Below are 24,298 nucleotides of genomic sequence, written 5' to 3'. Positions count from 1 at the left end.
AAAGTCACATGCGGTAAATTCGTTTAGGGCTTGACAAATTCTGTGCGACACAACTTTTAAAAACTTCTGGCTACTCATTTTCTGGATAGTTCTTTCATTACTTAAAGGGATACTGAAGCCAATTTTTACTCCAACTATCAATTTGTCTCCGTTTTCTTGGTATTGGTTCAGAACGCTGGATAGTGCTTGCTGATTAGTGGGTACATTTAGCCACCAATCAGCAAGCTGTACCCAAATGCTGAACCAAAGATGGGCCGGCTCCTAAGCTTACATTCCTGCTTTTTCAAATAAAGATACCAAGAGAACGAAGAAAAATTGATAGTAGGAGTAAATTAGAAAGTTGCTTAAAATCACATCCTCTATCTGAATCATGAAAGAAAAAATTTGGGTTCAGTATCCCTTTAAGCAATTTTTTTTATTTTTACAGCCTGTTTTATTTTAAACTGTAGCCCAAGTTTTGTCTCCACTATCCCAATATTATTTTTTTTAATAATTGAATTGATAAGAACATAAAGAGCCATATATGTGTACAACGATTGACAAATTTAGATACCAGTAACAAAATTGAGGAGCCAAGCCAGGCATATGTTAATGACTGCCCACAGGGGGATGTCTGACCCTGAACTCCGTGCCTGAATTAAAAGGAATTTGGTGCTGTTCCCTGCACTATTTGACTTATATGTTTATGAGGAGCCAGCTAAAGTTGTTTGTATAAAAAAAAATGTATTTGCTATTTTTAACATGCACATAAGATTACTTTCTGGCGGCCAATGGGTCACATGAGGCCCTATGCATTTCTTTTTGTGGCCCCTGGGGAAAAGTGGAACTAAAAATCTGTGCTTTGGAGTTTTATGGGAAAGGTTTAAACTTGGGTCACACAATTTTAAAAAAGCTCTTTGGAGGAGAAAACATCTCCTGCAACCGTAGGTAAATTTGAATCTGCGCCTCTGGACAGTTTATTTTGTGTTTAATACCCATAAATTTATATGCTGCCCATAAGGCTTCTATATGATTGATCTGCACTCCCCATGTGTTACGAGGCTGGCCATAACTGATGTAGTGTTTTAGTGGAACCCTGTTCACATTAAAGTACAGACTTAAACAGTGTCTTGTTGTAGACGTGCAGCTGGTTTTGGTATTAAAGGGATAGTAACGTCAAAATTACATTTTCACAATTCAGATAGAACATGTAATTTTAAACAAATTTCCAGTTTACTTCTATTATCTAATGTTATTTGTTCTCTTTGTATCCTTTGTTAAAATGCATACCTAGGTAGGCTCAGGTGTATAAATGCCCTTCTGGGAGCTAGCTGCTGATTGGTGGCTGTATATATATATATATATATATATATATATATATACCTCTTCTCATTGGCTTACCAGATGTGTTCAACTGGATCCCAGTAGTGCAATGCTGCTCCTTCAACAAAGGATACACAGAGAATAAAAATAAATAAAAGATGATTGTTGTAAATTGGAAAGTTGTTTAAAATTGTATGTTCTATCTGAATCATAAAAGAAAATAATTGGGTTTCATGTCCCTTTAACCAATCACATGAACAATGCAGCAAGGTTAGGTTTTGAACTCTGGCATGTACACTTCAGTATCTTGCGGGAACTGGAAAAAAAAACAAATTGCCAAAAGTTAAATTACAGGAAAATCAGACAACATAAATACATAATGTAACTTTTTATATGAGTTTCAAGTCACTTTAATCATTAATGTAATGGTGTGTAGTCATTTTTTTGTTATAATGACGTGAGATAATAAAGATTGTGTTTAAATTTTCTATGGAGACACTTTGATCCCTTAGTCATGCGTTAATGGCAGTTTTCATTTGTATCTGGCATTTAGTGTTTCTGTGTTCAGTTTCATCTTGCATTGTAGTGGTGCATGTTATATTTCACCAATGCCACTGACAACTAGGGCTTCCGCCTCAGCCATGTTTTGCTGTACACTTATGAGTTACACATGCTACAGGGTGTGCAGGGAGGAACATGAATAGTTCATATGAATAGTGCTATCCAGAAACACAATACATGTTCCTCTATACACACCCTGCAGCTTGTGTATCTCATAAGTGTCCAGGAAAACATGGCTGAGGTGGCAACGCTACTGACAAGAGGAGCAATACCTCAGATACAGACAGCCCGATGTAAGATATAATGTGCACCTTATGCTCTAGCACACCCTAGATCACAGTACAATGCTTGCTATGCAGCTCCACTTTAAACTTTCGTAAAAATCCTACAAATAAATGGCTGGCTGCTAAATTGTCAACCCCTGCATTAGGACATATCTTATGTCATGTATGCAATATTTACATGTCATTATACAGCTTATACATTCAGCTTAAAGGTAGTTTTATATCATTTATAATCCTTTGTATACATAGTACCATCTACAGTTCTGTTATCATAAAGGTATTATAGACTATCATTTGCCTGCGTCTTTGGTTTGGTTTTGACTTACTGCTGAGGAAAAATGGTACTTTTTAAAAATTTTATTTAAGTAAAAAAAAATAATGGAAAAAGTCTGGATTTCAAAATAATTCTGGGTTTTAGAATTCTGGATTTTGGAATATGTACCTGTATGTATGTATGTATGTATGTATGTATGTATGTATGTATGTATGTGTGTGTGTGTTGTTGTTATGAGAACAAATAATGTGAATTTATTTCCAAATGTTTATAACATTAATTAGAATGTCGACGTTTCGACCCCATCATGGGCCTTCTTCAAGACAAGATATAATTGGAGTAGAGCAACATGCATCCACTTGTGACGGCGTCCAAAGGACAGTACAGTTCTATTTAATCCTCACAAGGGTTTCACCCAGGCGTGGCTACACCAGAGTGGATGGAGTGCTGGTCCTCCGGCTAAATTTTATATATATATATATATATATATATATATATATATATATATATAAATCAAGAAGATGAAGTACCAGGGTGCAGCAATGCAAGTATAAATATTTAACAGGTCACATTCTCTGGATGTTACATTAAAGTAGTAGTCTTAAACGGAAATGCCCCCTCCTTATAGGATAAAGACTCCTTGCAGGCACCCAGAACATTATTCAAGCATTTATTCTAAACATACCAAACAAATCCATAATATTATGGTTCCGCTGGAACCTTTGTCAAATGGAACAAATAGCATACAGACAACAGGAGATACAAACAATTCATCCCAGCTGAGCTAATGATTGCCATGTGTTCCCGTCATGTTACAGAGTATATATTCATATCTAAATGCTAAATTAACCCCTAAAAAAACTCCTATTATATGCCCTTGTATCCACAAGGGGTTTGGTAGAAACCATTACTGAGAGGAGAAGAGGGACTATCATTATTTAATAGAAGCATGTAAAGTCAATCACAGATTTAAATAACTTGGGAGAAACAGTTTCCAAGTAGTAGATCCATTTGAATTCAAGTCGCAATAAAGCTTTTCCTCTGTCCCCACCATGTCCAGGTATTGGAACATGTTCAATAAGTATTGTGCGTAAAGAAGAGACTTGATGTTCTGCTTGTAGGAAATATCTCACAACAGGTTGGTCACAGTGTCTATTTTTATGCGCTTGTTGAATAGCAGACATGATTTGCAGGTCTTTCCCTGAAGGTAGTAGTAGTCTTGCCGACATAATACAGAGAACACTTGACAAATGATCACATAGACAACATACACTGACGTGCACGTAAAACTATGTTGTATTGTGTGGATGATGGAACTTCTTTCCAACAATCAGACTATTGCACCTTACATAATTTCCACAGCGATAACACCCTGAATTTGCTTTAGGCAACCATGATTGGTATTGGAAGCAATGTATCAGGTTGGACTTGACCAGCATGTCCCTAAGGTTCCTAGACCTCCAATATACCATCCTAGGGGGTGAACCATCACAAAAAGGTAGGCCGTTGTCTGGGGCCAATATAGACCAAGTTTTATCAATTGCATCCTTTAGCAGCAGGGGTGTATGAAGTGATGAAATTCATAGTAGTTGTCCCACGTTGATCCTTCCGTCGCAAAACTTTCACTTACAAAATATTTGTTGGCACCATGCAGTAAAACTAACTACAGTGTGTTGCTCATATTTCAGGTCTCTGGTATTCTTTTACTAACAGAGTGCATGCTACAATTATGGTTGCTTCTGTAAACAACTGCATAATTTTATGCCTAAACATATATATTTTTTTTTTTTCTTTAGGATGGCAGCTCGTCGTATCCTTAAGGCTGTGCTGGTGGATCTCAGTGGAACGCTGCACATCGAGGACACAGCTATACCAGGAGCACAGGAAGCTCTAAAACGGCAAGTGTCATTCAAGCTCCAATAATGAATGGGTTTTCTGCTAATTGCCATTATCAAGCAAAGGAAGCTGATATTTGTGCCAGGATAGTTAAAAGGACAATATAACCCATTTCATTGACTCCACAGAAATTGTAAAATTTAGTTCTAAAGATCTTTTCTACCTACATGTTCGTTGTTAGTGATTGAAAATCAAATCCTGAAAATGGCTGTAAAGGGAGTGCAGAATTATTAGGCAAATGAGTATTTTGACCACATCATCCTCTTTATGCATGTTGTCTTACTCCAAGCTGTATAGGCTCGAAAGCCTACTACCAATTAAGCATATTAGGTGATGTGCATCTCTGTAATGAGAAGGGGTGTGGTCTAATGACATCAAAACCCTATATCAGGTGTGCATAATTATTAGGCAACTTCCTTTCCTTTGGCAAAATGGGTCAAAAGAAGGACTTGACAGGCTCAGAAAAGTCAAAAATAGTGAGATATCTTGCAGAGGGATGCAGCACTCTTAAAATTGCAAAGCTTCTGAAGCGTGATCATCGAACAATCAAGCGTTTCATTCAAAATAGTCAACAGGGTCGTAAGAAGCGTGTGGAAAAACCAAGGCGCAAAATAACTGCCCATGAACTGAGAAAAGTCAAGCGTGCAGCTGCCAAGATGCCACTTGCCACCAGTTTGGCCATATTTCAGAGCTGCAACATCACTGGAGTGCCCAAAAGCACAAGGTGTGCAATACTCAGAGACATGGCCAAGGTAAGAAAGGCTGAAAGACGACCACCACTGAACAAGACACACAAGCTGAAACGTCAAGACTGGGCCAAGAAATATCTCAAGACTGATTTTTATAAGGTTTTATGGACTGATGAAATGAGAGTGAGTCTTGATGGGCCAGATGGATGGGCCCGTGGCTGGATTGGTAAAGGGCAGAGAGCTCCAGTCCGACTCAGACACCAGCAAGATGGAGGTGGAGTACTGGTTTGGGCTGGTATCATCAAAGATGAGCTTGTGGGGCCTTTTCTGGTTGAGGATGGAGTCAAGCTCAACTCCCAGTCCTGCTGCCAGTTTCTGGAAGACACCTTCTTCAAGCAGTGGTACAGGAAGAAGTCTGCATCCTTCAAGAAAAACATGATTTTCATGCAGAACAATGCTCCATCACACGCGTCCAAGTACTCCACAGCGTGGCTGGCAAGAAAGGGTATAAAAGAAGAAAATCTAATTACATGGCCTCCTTGTTCACCTGATCTGAACCCCATTGAGAACCTGTGGTCCATCATCAAATGTGAGATTTACAAGGTGGGAAAACAGTACACCTCTCTGAACAGTGTCTGGGAGGCTGTGGTTGCTGCTGCACGCAATGTTGATGGTGAACAGATCAAAACACTGACAGAATCCATGGATGGCAGGCTTTTGAGTGTCCTTGCAAAGAAAGGTGGCTATATTGGTCACGGATTTGTTTTTGTTTTGTTTTTGAATGTCAGAAATGTATATTTGTGAATGTTGAGATGTTATATTGGTTTCACTGGTAAAAATAAATAATTGAAATGGGTATATATTTGTTTTTTGTTAAGTTACCTAATAATTATGCACAGTAATAGTCACCTGCACACACAGATATCCCCCCTAAAATAGCTATAACTAAAAACAAACTAAAAACTACTTCCAAAAATATTCAGCTTTGATATTAATGAGTTTTTTGGGTTCATTGAGAACATGGTTGTTGTTCAATAATAAAATTAATCCTCAAAAATACAACTTGCCTAATAATTCTGCACTCCCTGTAATTCTGTCAATGGCTGCGGCCACACACATTGACCTAGAGCTTTGACAAAACTATATGGTTGAATTCCTACACAACTAAGGGCTAGATTACAAGTGGCACACAAACATTAGCTCGCTCGATATTGAAATATCGCGCTCATGCTGACTGGCGCTTATTTTAGAAGTTGAAATTAACCACGACCGCACGACTCATGTCCTCACATAAAGAGTTAGGGCTAAATAAAAAGTGGCACCAAGCACAACATAAATACATTAAAATAAAGTGTTACACTCATATATACACTATCCAATATATATATATAAAGTCCAGCACTCACTCACAAGCTCTCAACTAAGATAAAAAGCAGCAATGGAAGAATTAGTTACCGCATCTGGCCAAATGGGAAAAGCGCAGGTACCTCGTCAAGGTTTCTTCCAAATAAACCTGGGTCCCTAAACAGCCACACAATGCAGGCTCACAATCAAACAACTGTGAAAAAAAGCAACTGTGAAAAAATGGAGGGTGCACAGGCTTATGTAATTTCCCCAAACATATACAAAACACGGGTGGGGTCAGCACTCTCAGGCCGGCCTGGGTACACATCCTATGACCCTGCAACATGCACAGCCCTGGGTGCAAACAAGCACTCTCAGGAAGCTGCACTGTCACCAGAGCCAGAGGCAGTTAACCCCAGTCAGGCCTGGATGCATGGCCCAAACAGGGACAATTACAAAAAGACATATATTTTAATATAAACACACAGAAAAAGTCCAGCACTCACTCACAAGCTCTCAACTGATTGTGAGCCTGCATTGTGTGGCTGTTTAGGGACCCAGGTTTATTTGGAAGAAACCTTGACGAGGTACCTGGGCTTTTCCCATTTGGCCAGATGCGGTAACTAATTCTTCCATTGCTGCTTTTTATCTTAGTTGAGAGCTTGTGAGTGAGTGCTGGACTTTTTCTGTGTGTTTATATTAAAATATATGTTTTTTTGTAATTTTCCCTGTTTGGGCCATGCACCCAGGCCTGACTGGGGTTAACTGCCTGTGGCTCTGGTGACAGTGCAGCTTCCTGAGAGTGTTGGTTTGCACCCAGGGCTGTGCATGTTGCAGGGTCATAGGATGTGTACCCAGGCCGGCCTGAGAGTGCTGACCCCACCCGTGTTTTGTATATGTTTGGGGAAATTACATGAGCCCGTGCACCCTCCATTTTTTCACATTTGTTTGATTGTGAGCCTGCATTGTGTGGCTGTTTAGGGACCCCGGTTTATTTGGAAGAAACCTTGATGAGGTACCTGGGCTTTTCCCATTTGGCCAGATGCGGTAACTAATTCTTCTAATTCTTCCTTTTCTGCTTTTTATCTTAGTTGAGAGCTTGTGAGTGAGTGCTGGACTTTTTCTGTGTGTTTATATTAAAATATATGTTTTTTTGTAATTTTCCCTGTTTGGGCCATGCACCCAGGCCTGACTGGGGTTAACTGCCTGTGGCTCTGGTGACAGTGCAGCTTCCTGAAAGTGCTGGTTTGCACCCAGGGCTGTGCATGTTGCAGGGTCATAGTATGTGTACCCAGGCCGGCCTGAGAGTGCTGACCCCACCCGTGTTTTATATATATATATATATATATGTGTGTATGTGTATATATACACACATGTATACATATATATACTTTGGAGCACTTTTCCACTCATATATAAATTAAAATTTTTAGTTGTTTGTTTTTACTGTGTATGTACTGTAAATAGAAGTTAGCATGGTCACAATATCCGAAGTTCCAAAGTTAGCGTGTGATGGCTTTCGTTTGCACCAAACATTTTACTTTCAACTTGTAATACGTACGCTAACCCACATGCGTTTACTTCCAGAGGTGTTTCATGTAATCTGGCCCAAAGTGGGCAAAATTGGGAAGAGTATTGATATTAGCAGTATTTTCATATTATCTAAAGTAAACAAGCTAAAATAGGTTTTTGCAGTTCAGTCAATGTAATATATTCATTTGATAGATACAGAAAGGACATTGGACGCCATTTACCAAGCAGTTATTAGTGCTTCGGAGGCCCATCACTTCATTCTCGCCTGAAAAGATAGTTAAGTAGCAGCGGTCTTTAATAAATGGAGCCCACTGTGTTTAACGGAATACAATGGGAGTGATACAGTATTACAAATGAAATGAACTCAGGGAGTATATTGATAATTTCTCCAACATTGGTGTGTCCGGTCCACGGCGTCATCCATTACTTGTGGGAAATATTCTCCCCCACAGGGAAAGGCAAGGAGAGCACACAGCAAGAGCTGTCCATATAGCTCCCCCTCTGGCTCCGCCCCCCAGTCATTCTCCTTGCCTCTCTGAACAAGTAGCATCTCCACGGGGATGGTGAGGAGTTTGTGGTGTTAGTTGTAGTTTTTTATTCTTCTTTCAAGAGTTTGTTATTTTAAAATAGTGCTGGCTTGTACTATTTACTCTACAACAGAAAAGTGATGAAGATTTCTGTTTAAGAGGGCTATGATTTTAGCACAAGTAACTAAAATCCATTTCTGTTACCACGCAGGACTGTTGAAACCAGAGAACTTCAGTTGGGGGTAACAGTTTGCAGACTTATCTGCTTCAGGTATGACTAGTCTCCTAACAACACAGGCTAATGCTAGATGACAGTCATTTTTCCCCTCAGGGAAAACGGTAAGCCATTTTTCTTTCACCTCAGCAAAAAAGATAACAGGCTTCCCCTTTTTGATTTTTATGCTGGTAGACACTGTCAGGGGCCAAATCGATTGTTTTTTATTACAATATGATGGCAATTGAAATGTTTTATAAGCTCATATACACTTGGGGACGTTTTTTATTGATCTGGCTTGCTTTAGACACCTAAATCTAGTCAGGAAGGCCCCTTCACTCTAGTGTACTGAGGGAGGAGGCCTCATTTTGGCACTTCAGTTAATTTCAAGGCAGTGCATGCAGTTCCATGTGAGAGGGTCCTGTGGCTCAGAAAGTGACTCCAGAAGGCTTATTTCTGTGGATGATTGACCCCTAAGAAAGGTAAAAGCTGCAGCAATGCTGTAGCAGGGATTGTGGTGTATAAAAACGGTTAAATCCAACAATTAGCTCTGGTTTGCTTGTTTTAAGAGCTAGAGTCTCCATATTTGCTGTGCAATACTTTCTAAGCATTAAGACACTGGGGTCCAAATTTCAGAAAAATCGGATATTGCCTTCATAGTTTTTTGAACATTCAGAAATAAAGTGTGTCATTTTATTATTTAAAGAGACAGTAACGTTTTTGTTTAAAATCGTTTTTAGTGCATTGTTTAACATGTCTGTGCCATCAGATAACCTATGTTCTGTGTGTGTAGAGACAAATGTGGTTCCCCCTTCGAGTGTTTGTGATAATTGTGCCATAGCGTCCAAACAAAATGAGGACAGCTCTGTTACATTTCATAATGTTGCCCAAGATGATTTATCTAATGAAGGTAGTGGGGATAGTTCTACATCCTCTCCTTCTGTGTCTACACCAGCTTTGCCCGCGCAGGCGACACCTAGCGCGCCAGTGCTTATTTCTATGCAACAATTAACAGCAGTAGTGGATAATTCTATAGCAAATCTTTTATCCAAACTGCCAGCATTTCAGAGAAAGCGTGATTGTTCAGCTTTAAATACAGATAAAAGGGATGAACAATCAGACGCTGACGATGCTTTATCTATTTTATCCTCACATCAATCGGAATTGGCTGTGAGGGAAGGGCTGTCTGAGGGTGAAATTTCAGACTCAGGAAAGATTTCTCAACAGGCAGAACCTGATATAGTAGCATTTAAGTTTAAGCTAGAACATCTCCGCGCTTTGCTAAAGGAGGTATTAGCTACTCTGGATGACTGTGATTCTATGGTAGTACCAGAGAAGTTGTGCAAATTGGACAAATTTTTAGAGGTCCCAGTGCACGACGACGCTTTTCCAATACCCAAAAGGGTAGCGAACATAGTGGAAAAGGAGTGGGAGAAGCCAGGTGTACCCTTTGCCCCACCTCCTATATTTAAGAAAATGTTTCCCATAGTAGACCCTAGAAGGGACGCATGGCAGACGGTCCCGAAGGTTGAGGGAGCTGTTTCAACACTAGCGAAGCGCACCACTATTCCTATAGAGGACAGCTGCGCTTTCAAAGATCCTATGGATAAAAAATTGGAAGGATTGCTTAAAAAGATTTTTGTTCAGCAAGGGTTCATCCTTCAACCAGCTACGTGTGTTATTACTGTCACTTCAGCGGCGTCCTTTTGGTTCGAGCAACTAGAAACGTCGCTCCAGAAAGAGACTTCCTATGAAGAAGTCATGGACAGAATTCACGCATTAAAATTAGCTAATTCCTTTATATTATTTATATATTGGATGCCGCCTTTCAAATAACGAAATTGGCGGCGAAAAACTCAGGTTTTGCTATAGTAGCGCAGAGGGCGCTTTGGCTAAAATCCTGGTCGGCAGATGTGTCGTCCAAGACTAAGTTACTTAATATTCCTTTCAAGGGTTCCTTTCGCAATTTCAGGAACGGACCGACTAATAACTCCACTGCCGCTAGACAAGAAGGTAACGCGGCCCAGCCCAAACCCGCTTGGAAGCCCATGCAAGGCTGGAACAAGGGTAAACAGATCAAGAAACCTGCTGCTGCTACCAAGACAGCATGAAGGGGTAGCCCCCGATCCGGGACCGGATCTGGTAGGGGGCAGACTATCTCTCTTCGCTCAGGCTTGGGCAAGAGATGTTCCGGATCCCTGGGCACTAGAGATAGTCTCCAAGGGATACCTGCTAGAGTTCAAGGGACTTCCTCCAAGGGGAAGGTTCCACCTGTCTCGCTTATCTTCAGACCAGATAAAGAAACAGGCATTCTTACATTGTGTAAGAGACCTATCAAAGATGGGAGTGATAAACCCAGTCCCCTCCGGGGAACAAGGTCTAGGTTTTTACTCAGTTCCTGTGGGAACTTTCAGGCCAATTCTGGATTTAAAGATATTAAACAAGTTCCTCAGAGTTCCATCCTTCAAAATGGAAACCATTCGGACAATCTTGCCAACAATCCAGCAGGGTCAATATTTGACTACCGTGGATCTAAAGGATGCGTATCTGCATATTCCAATCCACAAAACTCATCATCAGTTCCTGAGGTTCACCTTTCTGGACAAACATTACCAGTTCGTGGCTCTTCCATTTGGTTTAGCCACCGCTCCCAGAATTTTCACAAAGGTGCTAGGGTCCCTTCTAGCGGTCCTAAGGCCGAGGGGCATCGCTGTAGCACCTTATCTAGACGACATCCTAATCCAAGCGTCGTCTCTTTCCAAAGCAAGGGCCCACACAGACATTGTGTTGGCTTTTCCCAGATCTCACGGGTGGAAGGTGAACATAGAAAAGAGTTCACTGTCACCGTCCACAAGGGTTCCTTTTCTGGGAACAATAATAGATTCTGTGGAAATGAAGATCTTCCTGACAGAAGTCAGAAAGCTAAAGCTTCTAAACGTTTGTCGAGTTCTTCATTCTATTCCTCAACCCTCCATAGCTCAGTGCATGGAAGTAATAGGACTAATGGTCGCAGCAATGGACGTGGTTCCTTTTGCTCGAATTCATCTAAGACCATTACAGCTGTGCATGCTCAATCAGTGGAATGGGGACTATACAGACTTGTCTCCCCAAATTCAAGTAGACCAGGTAACCAGGGACTCACTTCTCTGGTGGTTGACCCAGGATCACCTGTCTCAGGGAATGAGTTTCCGCAGACCGGAGTGGGTCATCGTGACGACCGATGCCAGCCTCTTGGGGTGGGGCACGGTCTAGGACTCCCTGAAAGCTCGGGGCCTATGGTCTCGGGAAGAGTCGCTTCTCCCGATAAACATTTTGGAACTAAGAGCAATATTCTATGCGCTCCTGGCTTGGCCTCAGCTAGCAGAAGCCAGGTTCATAAGATTTCAGTCGGACAACATAACGACTGTTGCGTACATCAATCATCAGGAGGGAACAAAGAGTTCCCTAGCAATGAAGGAAGTAACCAAGATTATCCAATGGGCAGAGAATCACTCCTGCCATCTATCTGCTATTCACATCCCAGGAGTAGACAACTGGGGAAGCGGACTATTTGAGTCGTCAGACTTTCCATCCGGGGGAGTGGGAACTCACCCGGAGGTCTTTACTCAGTTAACCCAATTATGGGGCATTCCAGACATGGATCTAATGGCGTCCCGTCAGAACTTCAAGATTCCTTGCTACGGGTCCAGATCCAGGGATCCCAAGGCGACTCTAGTGGATGCATTAGTGGCGCCTTGGTCGTTCAACCTAGCGTATGTGTTTCCTCCGTTTCCTCTCCTTCCCAGGCTCATAGCCAGGATCAAACAGGAGAAGGCCTTGGTGATTCTGATAGCTCCTGCGTGGCCACGCAGGACTTGGTATGCAGACCTGGTGAATATGTCATCGGCTCCACCATGGAAGCTACCTTTGAGACAGGATCTTCTAGTACAAGGTCCATTCGAACATCCAAATCTAGTTTCTCTGCAGCTGACTGCTTGGAAATTGAACGCTTGATTTTATCCAAGCATGGGTTTTTGAATTCTGTGATAGATACTCTGGTCCAAGCCAGAAAACCTGTGACTAGAAAGATTTACCATAAAATATGGAAAAAATATATCTGCTGGTGTGAATCCAAGGGATTCTCCTGGAGTAAGATTAAAATTCCAAAGATTCTCTCCTTTCTCCAAGATGGTTTGGATAAAGGGTTGTCAGCTAGTTCTCTAAAAGGACAGATTTCTGCTTTATCTGTCTTGTTACACAAACGACTGGCAGCTGTGACAGATGTACAAGCTTTTGTTCAGGCTTTGGTTAGAATCAAGCCTGTTTACAGACCCATGCCTCCTCCTTGGAGTCTAAATTTAGTTCTTTCAGTTCTTCAAGGGGTTCCGTTTGAACCTTTACATTCCATAAATATTAAGTTATTATCTTGGAAAGTTCTGTTTTTTGGTTGCTATTTCTTCTGCTAGAAGAGTTTCTGAATTATCTGCTTTGCAATGTAATCCACCCTATCTGGTTTTCCATTCAGATAAGGTTGTTTTGCGTACTAAGCCTGGTTTTCTTCCAAAAGTTGTTTCCAACAAGAATATTAACCAGGAAATAGTTGTTCCTTCTCTGTGTCCGAATCCAGTTTCAAAGAAGGAACGTTTATTACACAATTTAGATGTTGTTCGTGCTTTAAAGTTCTACTTATAAGCAACAAAAGATTTTAGACAAACCTCATCTTTGTTTGTCGTTTACTCTGGTAAGAGGAGAGGTCAAAAAGCTACTGCTACCTCTCTCTCTTTCTGGCTGAAAAGCATTATCCGATTGGCTTATGAGACTGCCGGACGGCAACCTCCTGACCGAATCACAGCTCACTCTACTAGGGCTGTGGCTTCCACTTGGGCCTACAAGAACGAGGCTTCTGTTGATCAGATATGTAAGGCAGCGACTTGGTCCTCTCTGCACACTTTTGCCAAATTCTACAAATTTGATACTTATGCTTCTTCGGAGGCTATTTTTGGGAGAAAGGTTTTGCAAGCCGTGGTGCCTTCCATTTAGGTAACCTGATTTGCTCCCTCCCTTCATCCGTGACCTAAAGCTTTGGTATTGGTTCCCACAAGTAATGGATGACGCCGTGGACCGGACACACCAATGTTGGAGAAAACAGAATTTATGCTTACCTGATAAATTACTTTCTCCAACGGTGTGTCCGGTCCACGGCCCGCCCTGGTTTCCTAATCAGGTTGAAAATTTTTTTCTTTATACACTACAGTCACCACGGCACCCTATAGTTTCTCCTTTTTCTCCTAACCGTCGGTCGAATGACTGGGGGGCGGAGCCAGAGGGGGAGCTATATGGACAGCTCTTGCTGTGTGCTCTCCTTGCCTTTCCCTGTGGGGGAGAATATTTCCCACAAGTAATGGATGACGCCGTGGACCGGACACACCGTTGGAGAAAAGTAATTTATCAGGTAAGCATAAATTCTGTTTTACATATGTAAGAAGTTAGCAACGGCATATATTGTAATAAAATGTAAACAATGCACCTATATTGCACTTAATAAAGGTCCGACAAGCAATACCATGCTAGAGAAAAGTCAATAGCCTTTAAATAGAACATCATCAACCCAGCCAGATAATTGTCCATACTGGAAATTATCAGAAGGGACAGGTAATCGACTAGACTCTTTCAGTATCAATATATCACCACATCACCAAGAGGATATAGCCAGATACAGGTAAAACTCACCCAGCCCAGCAATTGTATTCAGATTTTACACACCTGCCTTGTCCCCAATCTAACCATAACGTCATATCTATTGAATGGGGAATTCCAGCATCTTGAAATTACCTAAAAAGGTTAGGATAACTTGTTTGGGTAGAATAAGTGCATAGTGATGATGTTACTCAGATGTATAATATGTTGGACATTGGAGAATAATTTAGGGTTGGAGGATTAATGATCTATATTTCTGACATCATATTCCTTGTTCTAGACTAAGAAAGGCTCCGGTTGTCATACGGTTTGTGACCAACACAACCAAAGAGTGCAAAAAGACCCTATTGGAGAGGCTTAGGAAGTTGCACTTTGAGATTGAAGAGGATGAAATTTTCACATCTTTGACAGCAGCAAGGAACCTGGTTGAGCAGAAAAATGTCCGGCCCATGTTGCTTGTAGATGACAGTGCACTACATGATTTTGAAGGTATTGCACAACGAGACACTGTGTGGGACTCAGAAGTACCTTAATGCCACTTATAGTCTATGAGAACGTTCCTTAAAGGGATAGCAAACACTTTTAAATTTGTATATAAAATGTTTTGTTTTGGATAATGAAACAACTTTGATATATATTTTAATTATTTATTTTGCTCCCTTCTCATGTAATTTAGTTCTGAAAGTGTAACTATTTCTAATTCTCAGAAATTGAATTGCACCTTGCTACATATCTGTCCTTTATCAGATATCAACTGCAAAGCAATGCATTTTGTTCTTACTTTATAGCAGTGGCTAGCTTTGCTGTATGTGGACTACAGCCCAGATTGGCTTCTCCAAATAAGGCAAATGGGGGATGGATTTTGGCTATTGGAAAATAACTGCAGTAAAAATGATGTTATTATGGATCTTAACATGATTAAAAAAAAAAAAGCAAAGAAAAGCAAACCAGAAGGATTGTTAAAGTGAAGGTAAACTTTGCCAGGTTTGATAATGTTACATGCAAATACACCGAAAATTAAGGGTACTTTAAGTCATCAGTTTTGTTATTTTTAAATATTTACCTAGTTATCGCCGTTTTTCTATCCAATTTTAGTCGTTATCTAAACAGCCCGTTTTTTGTTTTTTTTTGCAGTCCGGTCACGTTGTTCCATTAGCCAATAATAGGTCTGGCCGTTAGGCGGCCGTCATTTGACGTCACAACATTTAGAGACGTTCTGCGCATGTGTTGGCTATACTAAGTTCCTCTCCCTTCCAAGCTGTGCATGCGCAATTCATCCTTATAAGTTGAAATCTTCAGAACGCAGTCTACTTCCAAGCAATTTGACGCCTGCGCTTTAGGTCACAAATGATTAGAGTCACGCAGGCGCAATTCGAATGTATGGCGAGGCGTGCACATGCGCAAGTTGCCCCTCATCGTGGAACGCGCTTTTCCAGTACCTATAGAGCGTACGTAATACAGTGAGAAACCAGGAAATACATGGAGGGAGGAGCTAAGACCGTCCGAGAACGTAGATAAAAACTGTTTCTTATACTTTGATATATATACTTATATGTTATAAAAAGTTAGCGATCTTACTATATAGTACATGGGTAACATAATACAGCTTACAAAAAAGCTAAACTTTACCTTCACTTTAATATCCTTTTAAGGAATTTTGGCAAGAACAATTCCGGATACATCACAGTTCAGCTGTATAAAACTAAACTAATTAACAGATGAAAAATATATTTAAAGGGACACTCAAATCCAAATAAACTGTTTATGATTCAGATAGAGAATACAGTTTTAAGACCCTTTCTGATTTAATTCCATTATCAAATTTTACACAGTCTTTTTATATTCACACTTTCTGGGGAACAAGATCCTACTGAGCATGTGCACAAGCTCACAGGGTATACGTATTCTAGTCTGTGATTGACTGATGTCTGTCACATGATACAAGGGGCAGACAATGGGAGAAAAATATATTGTTTGAAATTGAGTGAGGGGCCGATTTACTATGCCCCGAATGGGGCCAAATCCCCCTGTTTCCGCGCAAGCCTTCAGGCTCTTCTTCAGGTCTTAAGACTGCTGATCCTTAACTGGTCCACCACCTCTGAGCAGCGGACAGCAATCAACCCGATCGTATCTGATTGGCTGCAAATCTGCAGGGGGGTGGCATTGCATAAGCAGTTCAATAGAACTGCTTGTGCAATGATAAATGCAGACAGTGTATTCTGACCGCATTCAGCAATGTCCGCCGGACATTGTTATATCGGCCAATGGGTTTTTAATCATTGTCTTTTTATTATGTACTTATTGATTATGCAATTCTACTGCATTGAGTGGTCCTTTTAATTAAAAAAAATACAAACTCTGGGTCCTTTGTGATAAAAAACATTCTCACTAAAAGGAAGTAATGAGCAGATTTCACTCGAAAGGGAAATTTATATAGTGTTGTATGGCCAAACATTTTTATAAAGAGAATTTTGACAACATTTGTTCATTAAAGGGATATGAAAGCCAACATTTTCTTTCATGATTCAGATAGAGCATGTGACAACTTTTTAATTTACTTCTATTATCAATTTTTCTTTGTTTTGTTATCATTTGTTGAAAAAGGAAGGACATAAGCTTAGGAGCTGACCCATTTCTGGAGCACAATATGGCAGCAGTTTTGCAAGAATGTTATCCATTTACAAGAGCCCTAGAGGGCAGCACTATTTACTGTCATGTAGTGCTCCAGATGCCCACCTAGGTATCTCTTGAACAAATAATATCATGGGGATGAAGCCCATTTGATTAAAGAAGTAAATTGGAAACTTTCTTGCCCTGAATCACAAAAGAACATTTTTGAGTTTCATATCCCTTTAATGAAAATTCATTAACCCCCTTATTTCCTATGGGGAAAATCTTGAGAGTAGTAGAGGAGCATCTGGACAGCAATTAAATAGTTAAAGTAATAGCTATTGATACTACCACAAGCCAGCAGCAGCACAAAACATATCTTTTTTAATTAATTCATTCACTAATTTACTTGTTTATTATTAACTCAGAATTGGCCAAGAATAAAACTGAAGTTTACATATTGGCTAACACAGGAATTGATAAATTAACAAGGACATTGCTGGATATAGATATTAGTTATTATTAGAATTAGTTTTAGTTTTTTTTTTGTTTTGTTTTTATTTGCATTTTCTGAATCCGAATGATTCACGTCTAGTGTTTATTCTCCCTTTTACATAATAAGTGCACATATAAGTTAATTGTGATATTTATCTTGCAGTATGTATCAGCAATACAACAATACATTCCAATCTGTGTACAAAATGTTTTAAAATATTTTTTTTACTGTATTTTTGTTAACACAATTTGCAGGTCCTGAATAGTTCAAGTATTCAACCCATAAAAACCCTTAAATGTGTTTACCTGGTCTTCTGCACTACTCAAATCTGTGACTTTTAGCATTTTTAATTATACAGTATATAAGGCTCTCTCGTGGGCGTGGGAAACAGCATGATTTGCAGGGGTTAATTAAATGCAGTAATATAAATTTTATATTTTGCTATGTTTAGGTATTTATATGTACTGAAAAGGTGTGTCAATTTGTTTTTAAGGCGTAGAGTTTATGAGCAATAAACATTGGAAATTATCTGCATAAAAATGTTTTGGAACATTTTCACGGTTTTGATATTTCTGAGCACTCAGGGAATATAACCATTGAAAAGCCTTCTGACTATATTTATTTAAAGGGACAGTATATACTAGATTCTTTATTGTTTAAAAAGATAAATAATCCCTTTATCACCCATTCCCCAGTTTTGCATAACCAACACTGTTATATTAATATACTTTTTTACCTCTGTGATTATCTTGTATCTAGGCCTCTACAGACTGCCCCCTTATTTTAGTTCTTTTGACCGACATGAGTATTAGCCAATCAGTGCTGACTCATAAGTAACTCCACATGCATAAGCACAATGTTATCTATATGGCACACATGAACTAACGCCCTCTAGCTGTGAAAAACTGTCAAAATGCCCTGAACTAAGAGGCGACTTTCAAGGGCTTACAAATTAAAGCAAATTTGATGATATAAGTAAATTGGAAAGTTGTTTAAAATTGCATGCCCTATCTGAATCATGAAGATTAATTTCTCTTGTTAAGTGTATCCAGTCCACGGATCATCCATTACTTATGGGATATTCTCCTCCCCAACAGGACGTTGCAAGAGGATCACCCACAGCAGAGCTGCTATATAGCTCCTCCCCTCACTGTCATATCCAGTCATTCTCTTGCAACTCTCAACAAAGATGGATGTAGTAAGAGGAGTGTGGTGTATTATAGTTATTTTCTAACTTCAATCAAAAGTTTGTTATTTTTAAATGGTACCGGAGTGTACTGTTTTATCAAAGGCAGCATTAGATGAAGAATCTGCCTGTGATTTCTATGATCTTAGCAGAAGTAACTAAGATCCATTGCTGTTCTCACATATTCTGAGGAGTGAGGTAACTTCAGAGAAGAAATGGCGTGCAGGTTTTCCTGCAATAAGGTATGTGCAGTAAACATATTTCTAGAGATGGAACTTGCTAGAAAAATGCTGCTGATACCGGATTAATGTAAGTTAAGCCTAAATGCAGTGATTTAATAGCGACTGGTATCAGGCTTATTAACAGAGATACATACTCTTTTAAAAGTGTATATAAAACGTTTTGCTGGCATGTTAATCGTTTTTATATATGTTTGGTGACAAATCTTATTGGGGCCCTAGTTTTTTCTCCACATGGCTGGCTTGATTTTTGCCTAGGATAACAGTTACCTGAGGCTTTCCACTGTTGTAATATGAGTGGGAGGGGCCTATTTTAGCGCTTTTCTGCGCAGTCTAAAATTAACAGACCGAGACACTCCGCTTCCTTCTGCATGATACAGGACATCTCTGAAGGGCTCAAAAGGGCTTCAAAAAGTCGTGTTTGAGGAGGGGTAACAACCACAGTAGACCTGTGGCAGTTGTTGTGACTGTGTTTTAAAAACGTTTTTTGTCATTTATTATCCGTTTTTGGTATTAAGGGGTTAATCATCCATTTGCAAGTGGGTGCAATGCTCTGCTAACTAGTTACATACACTGTAAAATTTCGTTAGTGTAACTGCCTTTTTTCACTGTTATTTCAAATTTTGCTAAATTTGTTTCTCTTAAAGGCACAGTAACGTTTTTTTATATTGCTTGTTAACTTAGTTTAAAGTGTTTTCCAAGCTTGCTAGTCTCATTGCTAGTCTGTACAAACATGTCTGACACAGAGGAAACTACTTGTTCATTATGTTTTTAAAAGCCATGGTGGAGCCCCATAGGAGAATGTGTACTAAATGTATTGATTTCACCTTAAACAGTAAAATCAATCTTTATCTATAAAAGAATTGTCACCAGAGGGTCTGTCGAGGGGGATGTTATGCCGACTAACTCTCCCCACGTGTCGGACCCTTCGCCTCCCGCTCGAGGATGCACGCTAATATGGCGCCAAGTACATCAGGGAGTGCCCATAGCGATTACTTTGAAGGACATGGCTGCAATCATGAATAATACCCCTGTCACAGGTATTAGCGAGATTGCCTGAATTAAGAGGCAAGCGCGATAGCTCTGGGGTTAGACGAGATACAGAGTGCGTAGATGCTGTGAGAGCCATGTCTGATACTGCGTCACAATATGCAGAAACCTGAGGACGGAGAGCTTCAGTCTGTGGGTGACGTCTCTGAATCGGGGAGACCCGATTCAGAGATTTCTAATTTAAATTTAAGCTTGAGAAACCTCCGTGTATTGCTTTGGGGAGGTATTAGCTGCTCTGAATGACTGTGGACACAATTGCAGTGCCAGAGAAATTGTGTAGGCTGGATAAATACTATGCAGTGCCGGTGAGTACTGGTGTTTTTCCAATACCTAAGAGGCTTACAGAAATCATTAGTAAGGAGTGGGATAGACCCGGTGTGCCTTTTTCCCCACCTCCTATATTTAGAAAAATGTTTCCAATAGATGCCACTACACGGGACTTATGGCAGACAGTCCCTAAGGTGGAAGGAGCAGTTTTCTACTTTAGCAAAGCGTACCACTGTCCCGGTGGAGGATCGTTGTGCTTTTTCAGATCCAATGGATAAAAAATTAGAGGGTTACCTTAAGAAAATGTTTATTCAACAAGGTTTTATTTTACAGCCCTTGCATGCATTGCGCCTGTCACTGCTGCGGCGGCATTCTGGTTTGAGGCCCTGGAAGAGGCCATCCATACAGCTCCATTGACTGAAATTATTGACAAGCCTTAGAACACTTAAGCTAGCTAACTCATTTGTTTTCTGATACCATTGTTCATTTGACTAAAACTAACGGCTAAGAATTCCGGATTCGCCATCCAGGCCGCGCAGGGCGCTATGGCTTAAATCCTGGTCAGCTGATGTGACCTTCAAAGTCTAAATTACTCAACATTCCTTTCAAGGGGCAGACCTTATTCGGGCCTGGTTTTGAAAGAAATTATTGCTGACATTACTGGAGGTAAGGGTCATACCCTTCCTCAGGACAGGCCAACCAGGGCCAAACAGTCTAATTTTCGTGCCTTTCGAAATTTCAAGGCAAGTGCAGGATCAGCTCCCTCTACTTCAAAGCAAAAGGGAACTTTTGCTCAATCTAAGCAGGCCTGGAAACCTAACCAGTCCTGGAACAAGGGCAAGCAGGCCAGAAAGCCTGCTGCTGCCTCCAAGACAGCATGAAGGAGCGGCCCCCTATCCGACAACGTAGCTAGTAGGGGGCAGACTCTCTCTCTCTTCGCCCAGGCGTGGGCAAGAGATGTTCAGGATCCCTGGGCGTTGGAGATCATATCTCAGGATATCTTCTGGACTTCAAAGCTTCTCCTCCACAAGGGAGATTTCACCTTTCAAGATTATCTGCAAACCAGATAAAGAAAGAGGCATTCCTAAGCTGCGTGCAAGACCTCCTTGTAATGGGAGTGATCCATCCAGTTCCGTGGACGGAACAAGGACAGGGATTTTATTCAAATCTGTTTGTGGTTCCAAAAAAGAGGGACCTTCAGACAATTTTGGATTTAAAGATCCCAAACAAATTCCGCAGAGTTCCATCATTCAAGATGGAAACTATTCGAACCATCTTACCCCACTGACCACAGTGGACTTAAAGGATGCCTACCTTCACATTCCGATCACGAGAATCATCACCGGTTCTGAGGTTTGCCTTTCTAGACAGGCATTACCAGTTCGTAGCTCTCCCATTCGGGTTGGCTACAGCCCCAAGAATTTTTACAAAGGTTCTGGGCTCACTTCTGGCGGTTCATAAGACCGCAATGGCATAGCGGTGGCACCTTACCTAGACGACATCCTGATACAGGCGTCAAGCTTTCAAATTTGCCAAGGTCTCATACAGAGATAGTTCTGCATTTCTGAGGTCGCATGGGTGGAAAGTGAACGAAGAAAAGAGTTCTCTATCTCCTCTCACAAGGGTTTCCTTCCTAGGGACTCTGGATAGATTCTATAGAAATGAAAATTTACCTGACGGAGTCCAGGTTATCAAAACTTCTAAATACTTGTCGTTGTTCTTCACTCCATCCGCGCCCCACGGTGGCTCAGTGCGATGGAAGTAATCGGCTTAATGTAGCGGCGATGGACATAGTGCCATTTGCGCGCACTGCATCTCAGACCGCTGCAATTATGCATGCTCAGTCAGTGGAATGGGGATTACACAGATTTGTACCCCTCTACTAAATCTGGACCAGGAAACCAGAGCTTCTCTTCTCTGGTGGATTATCTCGGGTCCATCTGTCCAAAGGTATGACCTTTCGCAGGCCAGATTGGACCATTGTAAACAAAAGACGCCAGCCTTCTAGGTTGGGGTGCAGTCTGGAACTCCCTGAAGGCTCAGGGTTCATGGACCTCAGGAGGAGAAACTCCTCCCAATAAATATTCTGGAGTTTAAGAGCAATATTCAATGCTCTTCTAGCTTGGCCTCAGTTAGCAAAACTGAGGTTCATTCAGATTTCAGTCGGACACACTCACGACTGTGACTTACATCAACCATCAAGGGGGGGCCAGGAGTTCCCTAGCGATGTCAGAAGTCTCCCAAGATAATTCGCTGGGCAGAGACTCACTCTTGCCACCTGTCAGCGATCCATATCCCAGGGGTAGAGAACTGGGAGGCGGATTTTCTAAGTCGTCAGACTTTTCAATCGGGGGAGTGGAACTCCATCCGGAGGTGTTTGCTCAATTGGTTCTCCGTTGGGGCAAACCAGAACTGGATCTCATGGCGTCTCGCCAGAACGCCAAGCTTCCTTGTTACGGATCCAGGTCCAGGTTTAGCTTGTTACAGATCCAGGTCCAGGGACCCTAGCAGCGCCTTGGTTCTTCAACCTGGCTTATGTGTTTCCACCGTTTCCTCTGCTTCCCTCGCCTGATTGCCAAGATCAAACAGGAGAGAGCATCAGTGATATTGATAGCGCCTGCGTGGCCACGCAGGACCTGGTATGCAGACCTAGTGGACATGTACATCCTTTCCACCATGGATTCTGCCTCTGAGACAAGACCTTCTAATACAAGGTCCTTTCAATCATCGAATCTACGTTCTCTGAGACTGACTGCGTGGAGATTGAACGCTTGATTCTATCAAAGCATGGCTTCTCCGAGTCAGTAATTGATACCTTAATACAGGCACGAAAGCCTGTCACCAGGAAAATTTACCACAAGATATGGCGTAAATATTTTCATTGGTGTGAATCAAGAATACTCATGGAGTAGGGTTAGGATTCCTAGAATATTGTCCTTCCTCCAAGAGGTTTGGATAAAGGATTATCAGCTAGTTCTTTAAAAGGGCAGATTTCTGCTCTGTTGTTTCTTTTACACAAGCGTCTGGCAGAAGTTCCAGACGTTCAGGCATTTTGTCAGGCTTTAGTTAGAATTAAGCCTGTGTTTAAACCTGTTGCCTCCCCATGGAGCTTAAACTTGGTTCTTAAAGTTCTTCAAGGGGTTCCGTTTGAACCCCTTCATTCTATTGATATCAAACTTCTATCATGGAAAGTTCTTTTTCTGATGGCTATTTCCTCGGCTCGAAGAGTCTCGGAATTATCTGCCTTACATTGTGATTCTCCTTATCTGATCTTTCATTCAGATAAAGTAGTTCTGCGTACAAAACCTGGGTTTTTACTCAAGGTGGTTTCTAACAAGAATATCAACCAAGAGATTGTTGTTCCGTCATTATGCCCTAATCCTTCTTCAAAGAAGGAACGTCTTTTGCATAATCTAGACGTAGTCCGTGCATTGAAGGTTTACTTGCAGGCTACTAAAGATTTTCGTCAAAATCTAACCTGTTTGTTGTTTACTCCTGGACAGAGGAGAGGTCAAAGGGCCTCGGCAACCCTCTCTTTCCTTTTGGCCTTCGGGAGTATATCCGTTTAGCGTATGAGACTGCTGGACAGCAGCCCCCTGAAAGAATTACAGCTCATTCTACTAGAGCTGTGGCTTCCACCTGGGCTTTAAAAATGAGGCTCTGTTGACAGATTGCAAGGCTGCGACTTGGTCTTCGCTTCATACCTTTTCAAAATTTTACAAATTGATACTTTTGCTTCTTCGGAGGCTGTTTTTGTGAGAAAGGTTCTTCAGGCAGTGGTTCCTTCCGTTTAAGTTCCTGCCTTGTCCCTCCATCATCCGTGTACTTTAGCTTTGGTATTGGTAATCCCATAAGTAATGGATGATCCGTGGACTGGATACACTTAACAAGAGAAAACTACTTTTATGCTTACCTGATAAATTTATTTCTCTTGTAGTGTATCCAGTCCACAGCCCGCCCTTTCCTTTTAAGGCAGGTCTAAATGTTAATTAAACTTCAGTCACCACTGCACCCTATGGTTTCTCCTTTCTCGATTTGTTTCGGTCGAATGACTGGATATGACAGTGAGGGGAGGAGCTATATAGCAGCTCTGCTGTGGGTGATCCTCTTGCAACGTCCTGTTGGGGAGGAGAATATCCCATAAGTAATG

General features: G+C 41.0%; 1 protein-coding gene across 3 annotated transcripts in view; it reads left to right on the top strand.

Moving 5' to 3' along the window:
* The window catches only part of HDHD2 (haloacid dehalogenase like hydrolase domain containing 2), a 179,778-nt gene that overhangs the window by 9,080 nt on the left and 146,400 nt on the right, over window positions 1-24,298 (top strand). For 2 of the 3 annotated variants that reach the window (XM_053701086.1, XM_053701087.1), the window contains exons 2-3: window positions 4,218-4,319; window positions 14,581-14,789. In XM_053701086.1, the coding sequence (XP_053557061.1) occupies window positions 4,219-4,319; window positions 14,581-14,789 (310 nt within the window). In that variant the 5' untranslated portion in view covers window position 4,218. Of the gene's footprint in view, window positions 1-3,804; window positions 3,920-4,217; window positions 4,320-14,580; window positions 14,790-24,298 lie in introns of those variants that run through there. The other variant, XM_053701088.1, reaches the window with a different exon arrangement.

Source organism: Bombina bombina, chromosome 2 (genome assembly GCF_027579735.1).
Source record: "Bombina bombina isolate aBomBom1 chromosome 2, aBomBom1.pri, whole genome shotgun sequence".
NCBI classification, from domain to species: domain Eukaryota; kingdom Metazoa; phylum Chordata; class Amphibia; order Anura; family Bombinatoridae; genus Bombina; species Bombina bombina.
Note: the sequence above shows the minus strand (reverse complement) of the source record. Positions and strands in the feature narration are given on the sequence as shown.